The 19,805-nt window shown below is 45.1% G+C and overlaps 5 protein-coding genes across 5 annotated transcripts; 3 read left to right on the forward strand and 2 right to left on the reverse strand.

Moving 5' to 3' along the window:
* Positions 1-1,480: 1,480 nt before the first annotated feature.
* On the forward strand, positions 1,481-4,918 carry LOC135090646 (uncharacterized PE-PGRS family protein PE_PGRS54-like). The gene is made up of 2 exons (XM_063987595.1): positions 1,481-1,695; positions 2,280-4,918. Exons 1-2 carry the CDS (start codon positions 1,665-1,667, stop codon positions 3,716-3,718), a joined length of 1,470 nt encoding a protein of 489 aa, XP_063843665.1. The 5' UTR covers positions 1,481-1,664; the 3' UTR covers positions 3,719-4,918.
* A 2,728-nt stretch (positions 4,919-7,646) lies between these two features.
* LOC135090415 (uncharacterized) lies at positions 7,647-8,790 on the reverse strand. Its single transcript, XM_063987168.1, has 3 exons — positions 8,757-8,790; positions 8,023-8,402; positions 7,647-7,856 (listed from the first exon to the last, which is right to left on the reverse strand). The coding sequence occupies exons 1-3, from the start codon at positions 8,788-8,790 to the stop codon at positions 7,647-7,649; spliced, it is 624 nt and encodes a 207-aa protein (XP_063843238.1).
* On the forward strand, positions 8,628-11,504 carry LOC135090437 (N66 matrix protein-like). Its single transcript, XM_063987187.1, has 2 exons — positions 8,628-8,819; positions 9,345-11,504. Exons 1-2 carry the CDS (start codon positions 8,789-8,791, stop codon positions 10,493-10,495), a joined length of 1,182 nt encoding a protein of 393 aa, XP_063843257.1. The 5' UTR covers positions 8,628-8,788; the 3' UTR covers positions 10,496-11,504.
* A 2,818-nt stretch (positions 11,505-14,322) lies between these two features.
* LOC135090416 (opioid growth factor receptor-like) lies at positions 14,323-15,266 on the reverse strand. Its single transcript, XM_063987169.1, has 3 exons — positions 15,233-15,266; positions 14,715-14,878; positions 14,323-14,532 (listed from the first exon to the last, which is right to left on the reverse strand). Exons 1-3 carry the CDS (start codon positions 15,264-15,266, stop codon positions 14,323-14,325), a joined length of 408 nt encoding a protein of 135 aa, XP_063843239.1.
* Positions 15,104-18,000, forward strand: LOC135090438 (uncharacterized PE-PGRS family protein PE_PGRS46-like). Its single transcript, XM_063987188.1, has 2 exons — positions 15,104-15,295; positions 15,794-18,000. The coding sequence occupies exons 1-2, from the start codon at positions 15,265-15,267 to the stop codon at positions 17,143-17,145; spliced, it is 1,383 nt and encodes a 460-aa protein (XP_063843258.1). The 5' UTR covers positions 15,104-15,264; the 3' UTR covers positions 17,146-18,000.
* The last annotated feature ends 1,805 nt before the right edge of the window (positions 18,001-19,805 follow it).

The following is a 19,805-nucleotide window of genomic DNA, read 5'->3' on the forward strand; positions in this document are numbered from 1 at the left end:
AGAGAGAGAATTAGGCATGAGGCAAATCTATTTTCTATCCGTCTGTCTGTCTGTCTGTCTCTCTCTCTCTCTCTCTCTCTCTCTCTCTCTCTCTCTCTCTCTCTCTCTCTCTCTCACAGCATGTCGTAAATTTTCTCATTTTCCTGTAGTTTATTAATGATCTCCTTCACCTTTTGTTTACCTTTCACTTCTCCCACACTTTGCCTGTGTACTGATATAGTCACGTACATATTTCCTTATTCATCTGTTGAACGATCACGGTACAAAATAAAGAACAGTTCTTATTTTTTTCTTCTGTTTCATTTTTTTAAAAATTTTTACGTTCTCTTACTTGACATGAGGATCTACTTCTTATTTCTTTCTTCTTTCCTTTTTATATTTTGTTTCTTTCTTTTTTATTTAACATAAGGATCCTTAAATATATGGTACTTATTTAGTAGTAAAAATTTAATCAGTGCATATCTTATAATTCTTCGTGACATTTTACAGTATCTACGGCCGGAGCGTGGAGGCTATTACACTAATTTGGTGTTTATCAGATAATTTCGCTTGAAATTTCATGATGGAAATTCCCGGCAAGGTAAAAGAATGTGAAAAATTAATGAAAGGATAGAAGTTTGTAAAAATGCATGACCATCGTAGAGGAGGATTATGGAATGCAAGTAATGAGAAAAAAATAGTAAAATGATAATAGGAAAAAATAACACGTCATTCCTTCCATGATTCAGTCAGTAAATAGAAAATACCATAATGAATTGTAATATTCATGACAACGTATAGAATGTAGACAGTAACTGGTAATGAGCTGGTTATGAGAAGAAAAGGTAATAAGTTAAATGGTAACAGGCAAAATAACTCGTCATTCCTTCCACCTTTCAATCACTAAATAAATAGAAAAAAAGACGTAATGACACTGAATATTCGTAACTTAGTGAATATCCACAATAACATAAAGAACGCAGGTAATAAGAATAGAAGGTAATAAGTAACATGGCAATTGTGAAAATTACACAGCTTTCCTTCTGTCTTTCATTCAATAACTCAATAAATAAGACACATAATGACACAAAATATTCATAACGATGCTGATATGATAAACAAGCCAAAGAAAATAGGGAGCGTTGCCTTGACACACTCTGTTCATCGTGGCCAAGAAAAAAACAAAAACAAATACAGCTAACTTTAAATGGAAAATCAATCTTGTTCCTTATCAGTACCTCTCTCTCTCTCTCTCTCTCTCTCTCTCTCTCTCTCTCTCTCTCTCTCTCTCTCTCTCTCTCTCTCTCTCTCTCTCTCTCTCCTTCAAGCATTAATCCTTCACTAAAGTGGCTCACGATCAGTGCGCGCCATCACCTCACCCTCTTCTCCCCTTACCTCCCCCATCCTCTCACCTCTCCCCCTTTCCCCTTCCTCAACGCAATTTCTCTCCCCGTCCTTGACCTCCGAGAGCGCATACTGGGGAGAGTCGACGCTGACTGTTGTATATAAGGGCGAAGGAGGCACACACAGGCAGACAGACGCATCACTCCCTCGACAACACCTCTAGTAGTCTGCTCATCGACCCCAAGAACAGTAAACATCAACATTTCTTTCGTCTGTCTCCCTGTTTCTTCACCTCGCTCTCGAACTCACGCTTCCTCCTGTGAGTGGTTTCTGTAGCAGCCATGAGGGTCGCTACCTGTCTCATCCTTCCAGGTAAGATTTTTTTTTTACAGTGTTTCTCTCACGGTGCCAGTAATTAGTCATTCACTCAGCTCATCAGTCAATCAATAATGTTTGTTAGGTTTTTCCCAATCAACGTAAAAAGGTGTTTTCTTCTATCAAGGTAAAAAAAGGAAGAATTTGAAAGTAAGGAAGATAGGTTTGGTTATTGCTATGTTTTTTCTTCCTAATATATACATTAGGAAATAAAGAAAATAGCATTATAGAAACGTGTAAATGTATGCTTTAATTTATTCACATTCATTGATTCTGTTAATCGTACCAAAATTATCAATTGTAAAGTCAAGCCTTTAGTTTAACGTTCACACACACACATACACACAAACACACACACATACACACACACACACATACACACACACACACACACACACACACACACACACACACACACACACACACACACACACACACATTTGGCTAAAGTTAAAATTTTCATGAAACGCAACAAAAAACACATCACACACAACTGCTCTCGATTTACACATATTGAACTTTCAACACACGCACTCTCTCTCTCTCTCTCTCTCTCTCTCTCTCTCTCTCTCTCTTTGCAGTTCTTCTCGGGGTCTGCTTCGCTTCAAGACTGAATGGACACAGTCATGGCAACGGTAATGGCAACGGCAACGGCAACGGCTTCACCTATGGCGCTAACGGCAACGGGAATGGTGCCAACGGCAACGGAAGATACAGAAATGGAAACGGGAACGGTGTGAACGGCAATGGTGCCGTTAATGGCAACGGTTACACCAACGGAAACGGAAGGAGAAACGGATTAACCAGATACGGGCTTCCCAATGGCAACGGTTATACTAATGGTGCTAATGGCAACGGTGCTGCGAATGGCAATGGCTACACCAACGGCAACGGTGCTGTCAACGGCAACGGCTACACGAACGGCAACGGTGCTGTCAACGGCAACGGCAACGGTGCTGTCAACGGCAACGGTTACACCAACGGCAACGGTGCTGTCAACGGCAACGGTTTTACCAACGGAGTCAACGGCAACGGCTACACGAACGGCAACGGTGCTGTGAACGGCAACGGTAACGGTGCTGTTAACGGAAATGGTAATGGCAACGGGTACTCCTACCAGCCCCCTAGTGTACCTGTGAACCTGTACCAGACCCCAGGCAGCAACGGCAACGGTGCTGTGAACGGCAACGGCGCTGTTAACGGAAATGGTTACACCAACGGTGTCAACGGCAACGGCGGTGTCAACGGAAACGGTTACACCAACGGTGTCAACGGCAACGGCGCTGTTAACGGAAACGGTTACTCCAACGGTGTCAACGGCAACGGCGCTGTTAACGGAAACGGTTACTCCAACGGTGTCAACGGCAACGGCGCTGTTAACGGAAACGGTTACTCCAACGGTGTCAACGGCAACGGCGCTGTTAACGGAAACGGTTACTCCAACGGTCGCGTCAACGGCAACGGTGCCGTTAATGGAAACGGTTACTCCAACGGTGTCAACGGCAACGGTGCTGTTAATGGAAATGGTTACTCCAACGGCCGCGTCAACGGAAATGGAGCCGTTAACGGAAACGGTTATTCTAACGGTCGCGTGAACGGAAACGGTGCCGTTAACGGAAACGGTTACTCCAATGGCCGCGTCAACGGAAATGGCGCCGTTAACGGAAATGGTTACTCCAATGGCCGCGTCAACGGAAATGGCGCCGTTAACGGAAATGGTTACTCCAATGGCCGCGTCAACGGGAATGGCGCCGTTAACGGAAACGGTTACTCCAATGGCCGCGTCAACGGAAATGGCGCCGTTAACGGAAATGGTTACTCCAATGGCCGCGTCAACGGCAACGGTGCTGTCAACGGTAATGGTTATTCCAACGGTCGCGTCAACGGTAACGGTTACTCTAACGGGCGTGTCAATGGAAACGGTGCTGTGAATGGTAACGGTTACTCAAACGGTCGCGTCAACGGAACGGTGCTGTCAACGGCAATGGTTACACCAATGGAGTCAACGGTAATGGAGTGAACGGCAACGGGTACACTAACGGAGTCAATGGCAATGGTGCTGTTAACGGCAATGGGTACACCAACGGCGTCAACGGTAATGGAGTTAATGGCAATGGTTACACCAACGGAGTCAATGGCAATGGTGCTGTTAATGGCAACGGTTACACCAACGGTGTTAACGGCAACGGAGTGAACGGAAACGGTTACACTAACGGCGTTAACGGTAATGGCGCTGTCAACGGTAACGGTGCTGTCAACGGCAACGGCAACGGCAACGGGTACTCGTACCAGCCCCCCAGCGTTCCCGTCAACCTGTACCAGACCCCACAAGGCTAATGCGACGTCTGCCCCTTGAATCCCCCTTTGGTTCCCAGCCCCACCCTGATGGCGACCACCCACCCGACCATCCCACCCACCTAATGGCGACCACCAACTCCACCACCCTTCCCATCTCGGCAGCCGCGCAGGCGCCCCCTCCCCCATAAACACACACACACACACACACACACACACACACACACACACACACACACCTGAACCACACACGGTGAATGGACACAATGCAGCGATAACGATGCAAACAAACCATGAAGAGAAGTGATGGATATAAAAAAAGGAAAGAATAAAAGAAAACTACAAGATAAAAAAAAATATATATATTTGTGAAATTTAAAAGATAAGAAAAAAAAAAAAAACCGAGTATTTAAAGAAGAATAGGTAAGCGATCAGGTAGAGTTCTCATTCTCGCTGCAGGTTTCCACAGGTGTTGCCAAAGTCTCATATATCTATCTATCCATATCTCAGAAACCAGAACTAATAAGAAAAACCCACACAAGATTCCCTATCACAAAAAAAAAAAAAAAAAATAGAACATAAATATCTAACATTTGAATTTTCCGTCTTGTTTATCTGCTTAAATTAACTACAACTATTTCACATCAAAAGATCAAGCTAAAAATGTTGAAGATCCTAGAAGTTTCTCACTTTCTGCAAAATAACTAATTGGTTGCCTGTACATTTGGCTGCCAGGTGAACACTCTTATGTTGGGTGGGTTCCAAGTGCCAAAGGGCTTAGCTTCCCCTTGTTTCACTCTGTCCCTCCTCCATTGCTTGTAGCTACATAATTTATTGCTTGATAGACACCCTTTCCCCATGAACACTAAATTATTGACGTCTGTCTACGAATCATCGAAGAAAACGAAATAAAAAGAAAAGTATATCCCTGAGTTTCATTCCTTTTATTTACCAAGAATGTGTGAAGAAAAAATTGAAAAAAAAACAGATGTTTTATGGTTTTATTACCCAGAATAAGGTACTTTAAAACAAAAACATGGAAGAAAAACACATAACAACATTGTACTGAGGCCGGTACACTCTGTTTATCCGCTTATCCAGGTCAGCAGGGAAACACTAAACACTGCTTAGAAGCTTCAGTATAATAACAGAATCTGCGGTATGGAGTGCGTAACAGACGCCAGAGAGACTGGCACATCACTCACTCAGCAACCCAGAGGCTAGCCGGCGACTGACCGACTAAGGAACACCAGCGAGGCGCGCGGGACGAGACACCAGTTGAAAATGATCTTGGATACAGATGAATAATAATAATAAAAATAATGACAATATCAATAATAATAAGAACAATAGTAATAATGTAAAGAAAATGAACTTATACATATGAATACCTTGACAACATGACAACATAAATCAAGAGACTATTGAGAGAGAGAGAGAGAGAGAGAGAGAGAGAGAGAGAGAGAGAGAGAGAGAGAGAGAGAGAGAGAGAGAGAGAGAGAGAGAGAGAGAGAGAGAGAGAACTATGTCACAACGATCCACGTGATAGAGCTTTGAGTGAGTGGCAAATCCATGTCTTTCTGTTCAGGTGGAGAAGGATTAAGTTGTAAAGGATTAGTGGAGCGTAATACTCTGTGGGATTAAAACTGTTTCCTGCAGGTGGATGGAGACTACGCTTCTGGCAGTCACTCTGAATCCTCGCTGTCTCTTGGATCAGCTGGGAGGGGATCGGAGGGAAATATGAGTGGGATTCCAGGCTTGTGTATGGGTGAGTTAGGGTGAGTTAGGTTCTCAAGTATTGAGTGAAGTGTTAGGATTTTTGGCATTAGGTGAAGAAGTATTAGGGTCCTTAGGATTAGGTGGAGGTGAGATTAGATCTTGAGGATTTGGATCTTCAAGATTAGTTGAGGATAGATGCAGGTCTTTAGGATTAGTTAAGGTGTTGTCAGAGTCTGTAGAAGTATTAGAGTCTTGGGAAGCAGACTGAGAAGTATCAGGGTCTTGGGGAGAAGAATGAGAAGAATCAGGGTATTGGGGAGAAGAATAAGAAATATCAGGGTCCTATGGAGAAGAATGAGAAGTATCAGGGTCTTGGGAAAGCAGACCGAGGAGTATCAGGGTTTTTCGGAGCAGAATGAGAAGTATCAGGGTCTTGGGGGAAAGAATAAGAAGTATCAGGGTCTTGGGAAGAAGAATGAGAAGTATCAGGGTCTTGGGGAGAAGAATGAGAATTATCAGGGTCTTGGGGAAGCAGACTGAGGAGTATCAGGGTCTTGGAGGAGCAGACTGAGGAGTATCAGGGTTTTTCGGAGCAGAATGAAAAGTATCAGGGTCTTGGGGAGGAAACTGAGGATCATTAGGGTCTTGAGGAGACGAATGAGGAGCATCAGGGTCTCGAGGACCAGGATGAAGAGGAATAGTCTTGGGGACAATACTGAGAAGTGTCAGGGTCTTGTGGTCTGGTCTGAGAAGTAACAATTTCATGGGGAACAGGCTCAGAAGTATCACGGTCTAAGGGACCAATTTGAGGAGCACTAGGGTTTTGTGGACTGACTGAGAAGTATTAAAGTTTTCAGGACCAGAATGTGGAGTATCAAGATCTTGGGAGTCAAACTGAGAAGTAGTAGGTGGTTGGAGACTAGACTGAGGAGTATTAGGGTCTTCATTATTAGTTGGAGGAGAATAATGGGATCTTTAAAACCTGTCTCAAATGTGGCATGGTCTTGGGGACCAGAATGAATAGTGGCAGGGTCTTGGGGAATGGAGTGAGGAGTTTCAGAATACTGTGGACCAGACTGAAAAGTATTAGGATCTTGGGGACCAAACGGAATCGTATCAGGGACTTCGGGACTAGACTGAGGAGTGTTAGGGTCTTGAGAACCAGGCTCTGGAGTATTGCGGTTTGGGGATCCAACTCATTATTATTGTCCTGAGAACCTGGCTGAGGAGTATTAGGGTCTTGAGAGGCAAACTGAGGAGTATTACGGTGTTGGAGAGCACTAGGGTCTTGAGAACCACATTGAGAAGTATTAGGGTCTTGGGGACCTGACTGAGGAATATTATGGTACTGGGGAGTAGAGTGAAGAATGTCAGGGTCTTGTTGACCAGACTAATGAGTATCAGGATTTTATGGACCTGTCTGAGGAGTATTATGGTACTGGAACCAGACTGAGAATATCAGGGTCTTCATTATTAGTTGGAAGTGAGTAATAGTCTTTAGTTTTATCTAGAGAAGCATTGGGATCTTGGAGAGCAGACTAAGGAGTGTCAGGGTCTTGGGGACCACAGTGAGGGGCCATACTGAAAAGTATTAGGGTCTTTGGGACCAGATTGAGGAAGATCAAGGTCTTGGGGACCTGGCTCAGAAATATCGGGGTCCAAGGGACCAGTCTGAGGGGTAGTAAGGTTTTGTGGACCTTAATGAGAAGTATCATAGTTTTCAGGACCAGAATGGGAAATATCAGGGTCTTGTGAGTCAGACTGAAGAGCAGTAGGATCTTGGGTATTTGGCTGAGTAGGCTTGGGGTCTTCATTAATAGTTGGAGGAGAATAATTTTGTTTGGGTTTGTCTGGAGAAATGTTAAGGTCTTGAGCACCAGACTGAGGAGTATCGGGGTTTGTGGGACCACACTATCATGGTCTTGGGGGACAGACTAAGGACTATCACGGTCTTGTTGATCAGACTGAGGAGCATTAGAGACCTCAGTATCAGAATGAGGAGTATTAGGGTGCTGGGAACCAAACTGAGGAGAATTATGGTCTTGGGGACCAGACTGAAGAGTATCTGGGTCCTCAGGACCAGACTGAGGAGCATTACGTTCTTGGGGACCAGATTGCGGAGTATCAGGGTATTGGGGACTAAACTGAGGAATATTAGGGTCTTTGAAATTAGACTGAGTATTATCAGGGTATTAAGGACCAGAATGAGGAGTATTAGGGTCTTGGGGACTAGACTGAGTATTATCATTGTATTGGGGACCAGACTGAGGAGTATTAGGGTTTTTTTTTAACCAGACTGAAGACTATTACGGTCTTGGGAACTTGCCTTTGGAGTACTGGGATCTTCGGGGCCCAACTCTTTATTATTGTCTTGAGGGTCTGGCTGAAGAGTATTATTGTCTTGAGAACGAAACTGAGGAGTATTAGGGTCTTGGGACCAGACTGAGAAATATTAGGTTCTTGGGGACCAGACTGAAGAGTATTATGGTCTTGAATATTAATTGGAGGATAGTAATAGTCTTTCTGTTTATCTAGAGAAGCATTGGGATCTTGGGGAGCAGACTGAGTGTCTTGGAGACCAGAATGAGGATTAGTAGGATCTCGAGACTCAGACTGAGAATGATCAGGCTTTTTGGAAGCAGACTGATGAGCATTAGGGTATTCGGGAAGAGACAGAGGAATATTAGCGTCTTGAGGAAGAGACTGTTGAGTATCAGGGTCTTGGGGACCAGACTCTCTCTCGGACCTCACCTCCTCTCCCCTTATTTTCCCCCCTTCCTTTCACCTCTCCCCATTTTCCTCTTTCCTCTTCCTCAACGCAATTTCTCTCCCCGTCCTTGACCTCCCAGAGCAGATACTGGGGAGAGTCAGCGCTGACTGCTGTATATAAGAGCGAGGGAGGCACACACACAGGCAGACAGACGCATCACTCCCTCGACAACACCTCTAGTAGTCTGCTCATCGACCCAAGAACAGTAAACATCAAGATCTCTCCGTTTTCTTTCGTCTGTCTCCCTGTTTCTTCACCTCGCTCTCGTACTCACGCTTCCTCCTGTGAGTGGTTTCTGTAACAACCATGAGGGTCGCTGCCTGTCTCATCCTCCCAGGTAAGACTTTTTTTACACTGTTTCTCTCACGGTGCCAGTAATTAGTCATTCACTCAGCTCATCACTTTTTGGTAGGTGTTGTGGGTGTTTTTTTTCTCTAAAAGTAAAAAAAAAAGGAAGAATTTCGAAGGAAGGAAGACTGGTTTGGTTATTGGTATGGATTATTATTTTTTTTTTAATATATAAACTGGGAAATACAGAAAATAACGTTGTAGAAACGTATAAATGTATGCTTTAATTTATTCACATTTATTGATTGTGTGAATCGTACCAAAATAAAGAACTCTAAAGTTAATTTTTTTGTACAACGTTCAGACAGAGACACAGACACGGATACACAAACACACACACACACACACACACACACACACACACACACACACACACACACACACACACACACACACACACACACATAAATTTGAAATTTTCATGAAACACAACACAAAGCACATCACACACCACTGCTCTCTATTTACACATATTACTGAACTTTCAACACACCCGCACTCTTTGTCTCTGCAGTTCTTCTCGGGGTCTGCTTCGCTTCAAGACTGAATGGAAACAGTCATGGCAACGGTAATGGCAACGGCAACGGTAACGGCTTCACCTATGGCGTTAACAGAAACGGGAATGGCGCCAACGGCAACGGAAGATACAGAAATGGAAACGGGAACGGTGTGAACGGCAACGGCTATACGAACGGCAATGGTGCTGTGAACGGCAACGGCAACGGTGCTGTCAACGGCAACGGCTACACGAACGGCAACGGTGCTGTGAACGGCAACGGTAACGGTGCCGTTAACGGAAATGGTAACGGCAACGGGTACTCCTACCAGCCCCCTAGTGTACCTGTGAACCTGTACCAGACCCCAGGCAGCAACGGCAACGGTGCTATCAATGGCAACGGGTACACCAACGGTGTCAACGGCAACGGCGCTGTTAACGGAAACGGTTACACCAACGGTGTCAACGGCAACGGCGCTGTTAACGGAAACGGTTACACCAACGGTGTCAACGGCAACGGCGCTGTTAACAGGAACGGTTACTCCAACGGTGTCAACGGCAACGGCGCTGTTAACGGAAACGGTTACTCCAACGGTGTCAACGGCAACGGCGCTGTTAACGGAAACGGTTACTCCAACGGCCGCGTCAACGGTAACGGCGCCGTTAATGGAAACGGTTACTCCAACGGCCGCGTCAACGGAAATGGCGCCGTTAACGGAAATGGTTACTCCAATGGCCGCGTGAATGGAAATGGCGCCGTTAACGGAAATGGTTACTCCAATGGCCGCGTCAACGGCAACGGTGCTGTCAACGGTAATGGTTATTCCAACGGTCGCGTCAACGGTAACGGTTACTCCAACGGGCGTGTCAACGGAAACGGTGCTGTGAACGGTAACGGTTACTCAAACGGTCGCGTTAACGGAAACGGTTACTCAAACGGTCGCGTCAACGGCAACGGTGCTGTCAACGGCAATGGTTACACCAATGGAGTCAGCGGTAATGGAGTGAACGGCAACGGGTACACTAACGGAGTCAATGGCAATGGTGCTGTTAACGGCAATGGGTACACCAACGGCGTGAACGGTAATGGAGTTAATGGCAATGGTTACACCAACGGAGTCAATGGCAATGGTGCTGTTAATGGCAAACGGTTACACCAACGGTGTTAACGGCAACGGAGTGAACGGAAACGGTTACACTAACGGCGTTAACGGTAATGGCGCTGTCAACGGTAACGGTGCTGTCAACGGCAACGGCAACGGCAACGGGTACTCGTACCAGCCCCCCAGCGTTCCCGTCAACCTGTACCAGACCCCACAAGGCTAATGCGACGCCTGCCCCTTGAAGCCCCCTTTGGTTCCCAGCCCCACCCTGATGGCGACCACCCACCCGACCATCCCACCCACCTAATGGCGACCACCAACACCACCACCCTTCCCATCTCGGCAGCCGCGTAGGCGCCCCCTCCCCCATAAACATACACACACACACACACACACACACACACACCTGAACCACATACGGTGAATGGACACAATGCAGCGATAACGATGCAAACAAACCATGAAGAGAAGTGATGGATATAAAAAAGGAAAGAATAAAAGAAAACTACAAGACAAAAAAAAAAATATATATTTGTGAAATTTAAAAGATAAGAAAAAAAAACCGAGTATGTAAAGAAGAATAGGTAAGCGATCACGTAAAGTTCTCATTCTCGCTGCAGGTTTCCACAGGTGTTGCCAAAGTCTCATATATCTATCTATTCATATCTCAGAAACCAGAACTAATAAGAAAAACCCACACAAGATTCCCTATCACAAAAAAATAGAACATAAATATCTAACATTTGAATTTTCCGTCTTGTTTATCTGCTTAAATTAACTACAACTATTTCACGTCGAAAGATCAAGCTAAAAATGTTGAAGATCCTAGAAATTTCTCACTTTCTGCAAAATAACTAATTGGTTGCCTGTACATTTGGCTGCCAGGTGAACACTCTTATGTTGGGTGGGTTCCAAGTGCCAAAGGGCTTAGCTTCCCCTTGTTTCACTCTGTCCCTCCTCCATTCCTTGTAGCTACATAATTTATTGCTTGATAGACACCCTTTCCCCATGAACACTAAATTATTGACGTCTGTCTACGAATCATCGAAGAAAACGAAATAAAAAGAAAAGTATATCCCTGAGTTTCATTCCTTTTATTTACCAAGAATGTGTGAAGAAAAATGGAAAAAAAAAACAGCTGTTCTATGGTTTTATTACCCAGAATAAAGTACTTTAAAACAAAAACATGGAAGAAAAACACATAACAACATTGTACTGAGGCCGGTACACTCTGTTTATCCGCTTATCCAGGTCAGCAGGGAAACACTAAACACTGCTTAGAAGCTTCAGTATAATAACAGAATCTGCGGTATGGAGTGCGTAACAGACGCCAGAGAGACTGGCACATCACTCACTCAGCAACCCAGAGGCTAGCCGGTGACTGACCGACTAAGGAACAGCAGCGAGGCGCGCGGGACGAGACACCAGTTCAAAATGATCTTGGATACAGATGAATAATAATAATAAAAATAATGACAATATCAATAATAATAAGAACAATAGTAATAATGTAAAGAAAATGAACTTATACATATGAATACCTTGACAACATGACAACATAAATCAAGAGACTATTGAGAGAGAGAGAGAGAGAGAGAGAGAGAGAGAGAGAGAGAGAGAGAGAGAGAGAGAGAGAGAGAGAGAGAGAGAGAGAGAGAGAGAGAGAGAGAGAGAGAGAGAGAGAGAGAGAGAGAGAGAGAGAGAGAGAGAGAGAGAGAGAGAGAGAGAGAGAGAGAGAGAGAGAGAGAGAGAGAGAGAGAGAACTATGTCACAACGATCCACGTGATAGAGCTTTGAGTGAGTGGCAAATCCATGTCTTTCTGTTCAGGTGGAGAAGGATTAAGTTGTAAAGGATTAGTGGAGCGTAATACTCTGTGGGATTAAAACTGTTTCCTGCAGGTGGATGGAGACTACGCTTCTGGCAGTCACTCTGAATCCTCGCTGTCTCTTGGATCAGCTGGGAGGGGATCGGAGGGAAATATGAGTGGGATTCCAGGCTTGTGTATGGGTGAGTTAGGGTGAGTTAGGTTCTCAAGTATTGAGTGAAGTGTTAGGGTTTTTGGCATTAGGTGAAGAAGTATTAGGGTCCTTAGGATTAGGTGGAGGTGAGATTAGATCTTGAGGATTTGGATCTTCAAGATTGGTTGAGGATAGATGCAGGTCTTTAGGATTAGTTAAGGTGCTGTCAGAGTCTGTAGAAGTATTAGAGTCTTGGGAAGCAGACTGAGAAGTATCAGGGTCTTGGGGAGAAGAATGAGAAGAATCAGGGTATTGGGGAGAAGAATAAGAAATATCAGGGTCCTATGGAGAAGAATGAGAAGTATCAGGGTCTTGGGAAAGCAGACCGAGGAGTATCAGGGTTTTTCGGAGCAGAATGAGAAGTATCAGGGTCTTGGGGGAAAGAATAAGAAGTATCAGGGTCTTGGGAAGAAGAATGAGAAGTATCAGGGTCTTCGGGAGAAGAATGAGAATTATCAGGGTCTTGGGGAAGCAGACTGAGGAGTATCAGGGTCTTAGAGGAGCAGACTTAGGAGTATCAGGGTTTTTCGGAGCAGAATGAAAAGTATCAGGGTCTTGGGGAGGAAACTGAGGATCATTAGGGTCTTGAGGAGACGAATGAGGAGCATCAGGGTCTCGAGGACCAGGATGAAGAGGAATAGTCTTGGGGACAATACTGAGAAGTGTCAGGGTCTTGTGGTCTGGTCTGAGAAGTAACAATTTCATGGGGAACAGGCTCAGAAGTATCACGGTCTAAGGGACCAATTTGAGGAGCACTAGGGTTTTGTGGACTGACTGAGAAGTATTAAAGTTTTCAGGACCAGAATGTGGAGTATCAAGATCTTGGGAGTCAAACTGAGAAGTAGTAGGTGTTTGGAGACTAGACTGAGGAGTATTAGGGTCTTCATTATTAGTTGGAGGAGAATAATGGGATCTTTAAAACCTGTCTCAAATGTAGCATGGTCTTGGGGAGCAGAATGAATAGTGGCAGGGTCTTGGGGAATGGAGTGAGAAGTTTCAGAATACTGTGGACCAGACTGAAAAGTATTAGGATCTTGGGGACCAAACGGAATCGTATCAGGGACTTCGGGACTAGACTGAGGAGTGTTAGGGTCTTGAGAACCAGGCTCTGGAGTATTGCGGTTTGGGGATCCAACTCATTATTATTGTCCTGAGAACCTGGCTGAGGAGTATTAGGGTCTTGAGAGGCAAACTGAGGAGTATTACGGTGTTGGAGAGCACTAGGGTCTTGAGAACCACATTGAGAAGTATTAGGGTCTTTGGGGCCTGACTGAGGAATATTATGGTACTGGGGAGTAGAGTGAAGAATGTCAGGGTCTTGTTGACCAGACTAATGAGTATCAGGATTTTAGGGACCTGTCTGAAGAGTATTATGGTACTGGGACCAGACTGAGAATATCAGGGTCTTCATTATTAGTTGGAAGTGAGTAATAGTCTTTAGTTTTATCGAGAGAAGCATTGGGATCTTGGAGAGCAGACTAAGGAGTGTCAGGGTCTTGGGGACCACAGTGAGGGACCATACTGAAAAGTATTAGGGTCTTTGGGACCAGATTGAGGAAGATCAAGGTCTTGGGGACCTGGCTCAGAAATATCGGGGTCCAAGGGACCAGTCTGAGGGGTAGTAAGGTTTTGTGGACCTTAATGAGAAGTATCATAGTTTTCAGGACCAGAATGGGAAATATCAGGGTCTTGTGAGTCAGACTGAAGAGCAGTAGGATCTTGGGTATTTGGCTGAGTAGGCTTGGGGTCTTCATTAATAGTTGGAGGAGAATAATTTTGTTTGGGTTTGTCTGGAGAAATGTTAAGGTCTTGAGCACCAGACTGAGGAGTATCGGGGTTTGTGGGACCACACTATCATGGTCTTGGGGGACAGACTAAGGACTATCACGGTCTTGTTGATCAGACTGAGGAGCATTAGAGACCTCAGTATCAGAATGAGGAGTATTAGGGTGCTGGGAACCAAACTGAGGAGAATTATGGTCTTGGGGACCAGACTGAAGAGTATCTGGGTCCTCAGGACCAGACTGAGGAGCATTACGTTCTTGGGGACCAGATTGCGGAGTATCAGGGTATTGGGGACTAAACTGAGGAATATTAGGGTCTTTGAAATTAGACTGAGTATTATCAGGGTATTAAGGACCAGAATGAGGAGTATTAGGGTCTTGGGGACTAGACTGAGTATTATCATTGTATTGGGGACCAGACTGAGGAGTATTAGGGTTTTTTTTTAACCAGACTGAAGACTATTACGGTCTTGGGAACTTGCCTTTGGAGTACTGGGATCTTCGGGGCCCAACTCTTTATTATTGTCTTGAGGGTCTGGCTGAGGAGTATTAGGGTCTTGAGAACCAGACTGAGAATGATCAGGCTTTTTGGAAGCAGACTGATGAGCATTAGGGTATTCGGGAAGAGACAGAGGAATATTAGCGTCTTGAGGAAGAGACTGTTGAGTATCAGGGTCTTGGGGACCAGACTCTCTCTCGGACCTCACCTCCTCTCCCCTTATTTTCCCCCCTTCCTTTCACCTCTCCCCATTTTCCTCTTTCCTCTTCCTCAACGCAATTTCTCTCCCCGTCCTTGACCTCCCAGAGCAGATACTGGGGAGAGTCAGCGCTGACTGCTGTATATAAGAGCGAGGGAGGCACACACACAGGCAGACAGACGCATCACTCCCTCGACAACACCTCTAGTAGTCTGCTCATCGATCCAAGAACAGTAAACATCAAGATCTCTCCGTTTTCTTTCGTCTGTCTCCCTGTTTCTTCACCTCGCTCTCGTACTCACGCTTCCTCCTGTGAGTGGTTTCTGTAACAACCATGAGGGTCGCTGCCTGTCTCATCCTCCCAGGTAAGACTTTTTTTACACTGTTTCTCTCACGGTGCCAGTAATTAGTCATTCACTCAGCTCATCACTTTTTGGTAGGTGTTGTGGGTGTTTTTTTCTCTAAAAGTAAAAAAAAAAGGAAGAATTTCGAAGGAAGGAAGACTGGTTTGGTTATTGGTATGGATTATTATTTTTTTTTTAATATATAAACTGGGAAATACAGAAAATAACGTTGTAGAAACGTATAAATGTATGCTTTAATTTATTCACATTTATTGATTGTGTGAATCGTACCAAAATAAAGAACTCTAAAGTTAATTTTTTTGTACAACGTTCAGACAGAGACACAGACACGGATACACAAACACATACACACACACACACACACACACACACACACACACACACACACATAAATTTGAAATTTTCATGAAACACAACACAAAGCACATCACACACCACTGCTCTCTATTTACACATATTACTGAACTTTCAACACACCCGCACTCTTTGTCTCTGCAGTTCTTCTCGGGGTCTGCTTCGCTTCAAGACTGAATGGAAACAGTCATGGCAACGGTAATGGCAACGGCAACGGTAACGGCTTCACCTATGGCGTTAACAGAAACGGGAATGGTGCCAACGGCAACGGAAGATACAGAAATGGAAACGGGAACGGTGTGAACGGCAACGGCTATACGAACGGCAATGGTGCTGTGAACGGCAACGGCAACGGTGCTGTCAACGGCAACGGCTACACGAACGGCAACGGTGCTGTGAACGGCAACGGTAACGGTGCTGTTAACGGAAATGGTAACGGCAACGGGTACTCCTACCAGCCCCCTAGTGTACCTGTGAACCTGTACCAGACCCCAGGCAGCAACGGCAACGGTGCTATCAATGGCAACGGGTACACCAACGGTGTCAACGGCAACGGCGCTGTTAACGGAAACGGTTACACCAACGGTGTCAACGGCAACGGCGCTGTTAACGGAAACGGTTACACCAACGGAGTGAACGGCAACGGCGCTGTTAACGGAAACGGTTACACCAACGGTGTCAACGGCAACGGCGCTGTTAACGGAAACGGTTACTCCAACGGTGTCAACGGCAACGGCGCTGTTAACGGAAACGGTTACTCCAACGGTGTCAACGGCAACGGCGCTGTTAACGGAAACGGTTACTCCAACGGCCGCGTCAACGGTAACGGCGCCGTTAATGGAAACGGTTACTCCAACGGCCGCGTCAACGGAAATGGCGCCGTTAACGGAAATGGTTACTCCAATGGCCGCGTGAATGGAAATGGCGCCGTTAACGGAAATGGTTACTCCAATGGCCGCGTCAACGGCAACGGTGCTGTCAACGGTAATGGTTATTCCAACGGTCGCGTCAACGGTAACGGTTACTCCAACGGGCGTGTCAACGGAAACGGTGCTGTGAACGGTAACGGTTACTCAAACGGTCGCGTCAACGGAAACGGTTACTCAAACGGTCGCGTCAACGGCAACGGTGCTGTCAACGGCAATGGTTACACCAATGGAGTCAGCGGTAATGGAGTGAACGGCAACGGGTACACTAACGGAGTCAATGGCAATGGTGCTGTTAACGGCAATGGGTACACCAACGGCGTCAACGGTAATGGAGTTAATGGCAATGGTTACACCAACGGAGTCAATGGCAATGGTGCTGTTGATGGCAACGGTTACACCAACGGTGTTAACGGCAACGGAGTGAACGGAAACGGTTACACTAACGGCGTTAACGGTAATGGCGCAGTCAACGGTAACGGTGCTGTCAACGGCAACGGCAACGGCAACGGGTACTCGTATCAGCCCCCCAGCGTTCCCGTCAACCTGTACCAGACCCCACAAGGCTAATGCGACGCCTGCCCCTTGAAGCCCCCTTTGGTTCCCAGCCCCACCCTGATGGCGACCACCCACCCGACCATCCCACCCACCTAATGGCGACCACCAACACCACCACCCTTCCCATCTCGGCAGCCGCGTAGGCGCCCCCTCCCCCATAAACACACACACACACACACACACACACACACACACACCTGAACCACATACGGTGAATGGACACAATGCAGCGATAACGATGCAAACAAACCATGAAGAGAAGTGATGGATATAAAAAAGGAAAGAATAAAAGAAAACTACAAGACAAAAAAAAAATATATATATATTTGTGAAATTTAAAAGATAAGAAAAAAAAACCGAGTATGTAAAGAAGAATAGGTAAGCGATCACGTAAAGTTCTCATTCTCGCTGCAGGTTTCCACAGGTGTTGCCAAAGTCTCATATATCTATCTATTCATATCTCAGAAACCAGAACTAATAAGAAAAACCCACACAAGATTCCCTATCACAAAAAAATAGAACATAAATATCTAACATTTGAATTTTCCGTCTTGTTTATCTGCTTAAATTAACTACAACTATTTCACGTCGAAAGATCAAGCTAAAAATGTTGAAGATCCTAGAAATTTCTCACTTTCTGCAAAATAACTAATTGGTTGCCTGTACATTTGGCTGCCAGGTGAACACTCTTATGTTGGGTGGGTTCCAAGTGCCAAAGGGCTTAGCTTCCCCTTGTTTCACTCTGTCCCTCCTCCATTCCTTGTAGCTACATAATTTATTGCTTGATAGACACCCTTTCCCCATGAACACTAAATTATTGACGTCTGTCTACGAATCATCGAAGAAAACGAAATAAAAAGAAAAGTATATCCCTGAGTTTCATTCCTTTTATTTACCAAGAATGTGTGAAGAAAAATGGAAAAAAAAACAGCTGTTCTATGGTTTTATTACCCAGAATAAAGTACTTTAAAACAAAAACATGGAAGAAAAACACATAACAACATTGTACTGAGGCCGGTACACTCTGTTTATCCGCTTATCCAGGTCAGCAGGGAAACACTAAACACTGCTTAGAAGCTTCAGTATAATAACAGAATCTGCGGTATGGAGTGCGTAACAGACGCCAGAGAGACCGGCACGTCACTCACTCAGCAACCCAGAGGCTAGCCGGTGACTGACCGACTAAGGAACAGTAGCGAGGCGCGCGGGACGAGACACCAGTTCAAAATGATCTTGGATACAGATGAATAATAATAATAAAAATAATGACAATATCAATAATAATAAGAACAATAGTAATAATGTAAAGAAAATGAACTTATACATATGAATACCTTGACAACATGACAACATAAATCAAGAGACTATTGAGAGAGAGAGAGAGAGAGAGAGAGAGAGAGAGAGAGAGAGAGAGAGAGAGAGAGAGAGAGAGAGAGAGAGAGAGAGAACTATGTCACAACGATCCACGTGATAGAGCTTTGAGTGAGTGGCAAATCCATGTCTTTCTGTTCAGGTGGAGAAGGATTAAGTTGTAAAGGATTAGTGGAGCGTAATACTCTGTGGGATTAAAACTGTTTCCTGCAGGTGGATGGAGACTACGCTTCTGGCAGTCACTCTGAATCCTCGCTGTCTCTTGGATCAGCTGGGAGGGGATCGGAGGGAAATATGAGTGGGATTCCAGGCTTGTGTATGGGTGAGTTAGGGTGAGTTAGGTTCTCAAGTATTGAGTGAAGTGTTAGGATTTTTGGCATTAGGTGAAGAAGTATTAGGGTCCTTAGGATTAGGTGGAGGTGAGATTAGATCTTGAGGATTTGGATCTTCAAGATTGGTTGAGGATAGATGCAGGTCTTTAGGATTAGTTAAGGTGCTGTCAGAGTCTGTAGAAGTATTAGAGTCTTGGGAAGCAGACTGAGAAGTATCAGGGTCTTGGGGAGAAGAATGAGAAGAATCAGGGTATTGGGGAGAAGAATAAGAAATATCAGGGTCCTATGGAGAAGAATGAGAAGTATCAGGGTCTTGGGAAAGCAGACCGAGGAGTATCAGGGTTTTTCGGAGCAGAATGAGAAGTATCAGGGTCTTGGGGGAAAGAATAAGAAGTATCAGGGTCTTGGGAAGAAGAATGAGAAGTATCAGGGTCTTGGGGAGAAGAATGAGAATTATCAGGGTCTTGGGGAAGCAGACTGAGGAGTATCAGGGTCTTAGGGGAGCAGACTTAGGAGTATCAGGGTTTTTCGGAGCAGAATGAAAAGTATCAGGGTCTTGGGGAGGAAACTGAGGATCATTAGGGTCTTGAGGAGACGAATGAGGAGCATCAGGGTCTCGAGGACCAGGATGAAGAGGAATAGTCTTGGGGACAATACTGAGAAGTGTCAGGGTCTTGTGGTCTGGTCTGAGAAGTAACAATTTCATGGGGAACAGGCTCAGAAGTATCACGGTCTAAGGGACCAATTTGAGGAGCACTAGGGTTTTGTGGACTGACTGAGAAGTATTAAAGTTTTCAGGACCAGAATGTGGAGTATCAAGATCTTGGGAGTCAAACTGAGAAGTAGTAGGTGTTTGGAGACTAGACTGAGGAGTATTAGGGTCTTCATTATTAGTTGGAGGAGAATAATGGGATCTTTAAAACCTGTCTCAAATGTAGCATGGTCTTGGGGAGCAGAATGAATAGTGGG

Source organism: Scylla paramamosain, chromosome 35 (assembly GCF_035594125.1).
Source record: "Scylla paramamosain isolate STU-SP2022 chromosome 35, ASM3559412v1, whole genome shotgun sequence".
NCBI classification, from domain to species: Eukaryota; Metazoa; Arthropoda; class Malacostraca; order Decapoda; family Portunidae; genus Scylla; species Scylla paramamosain.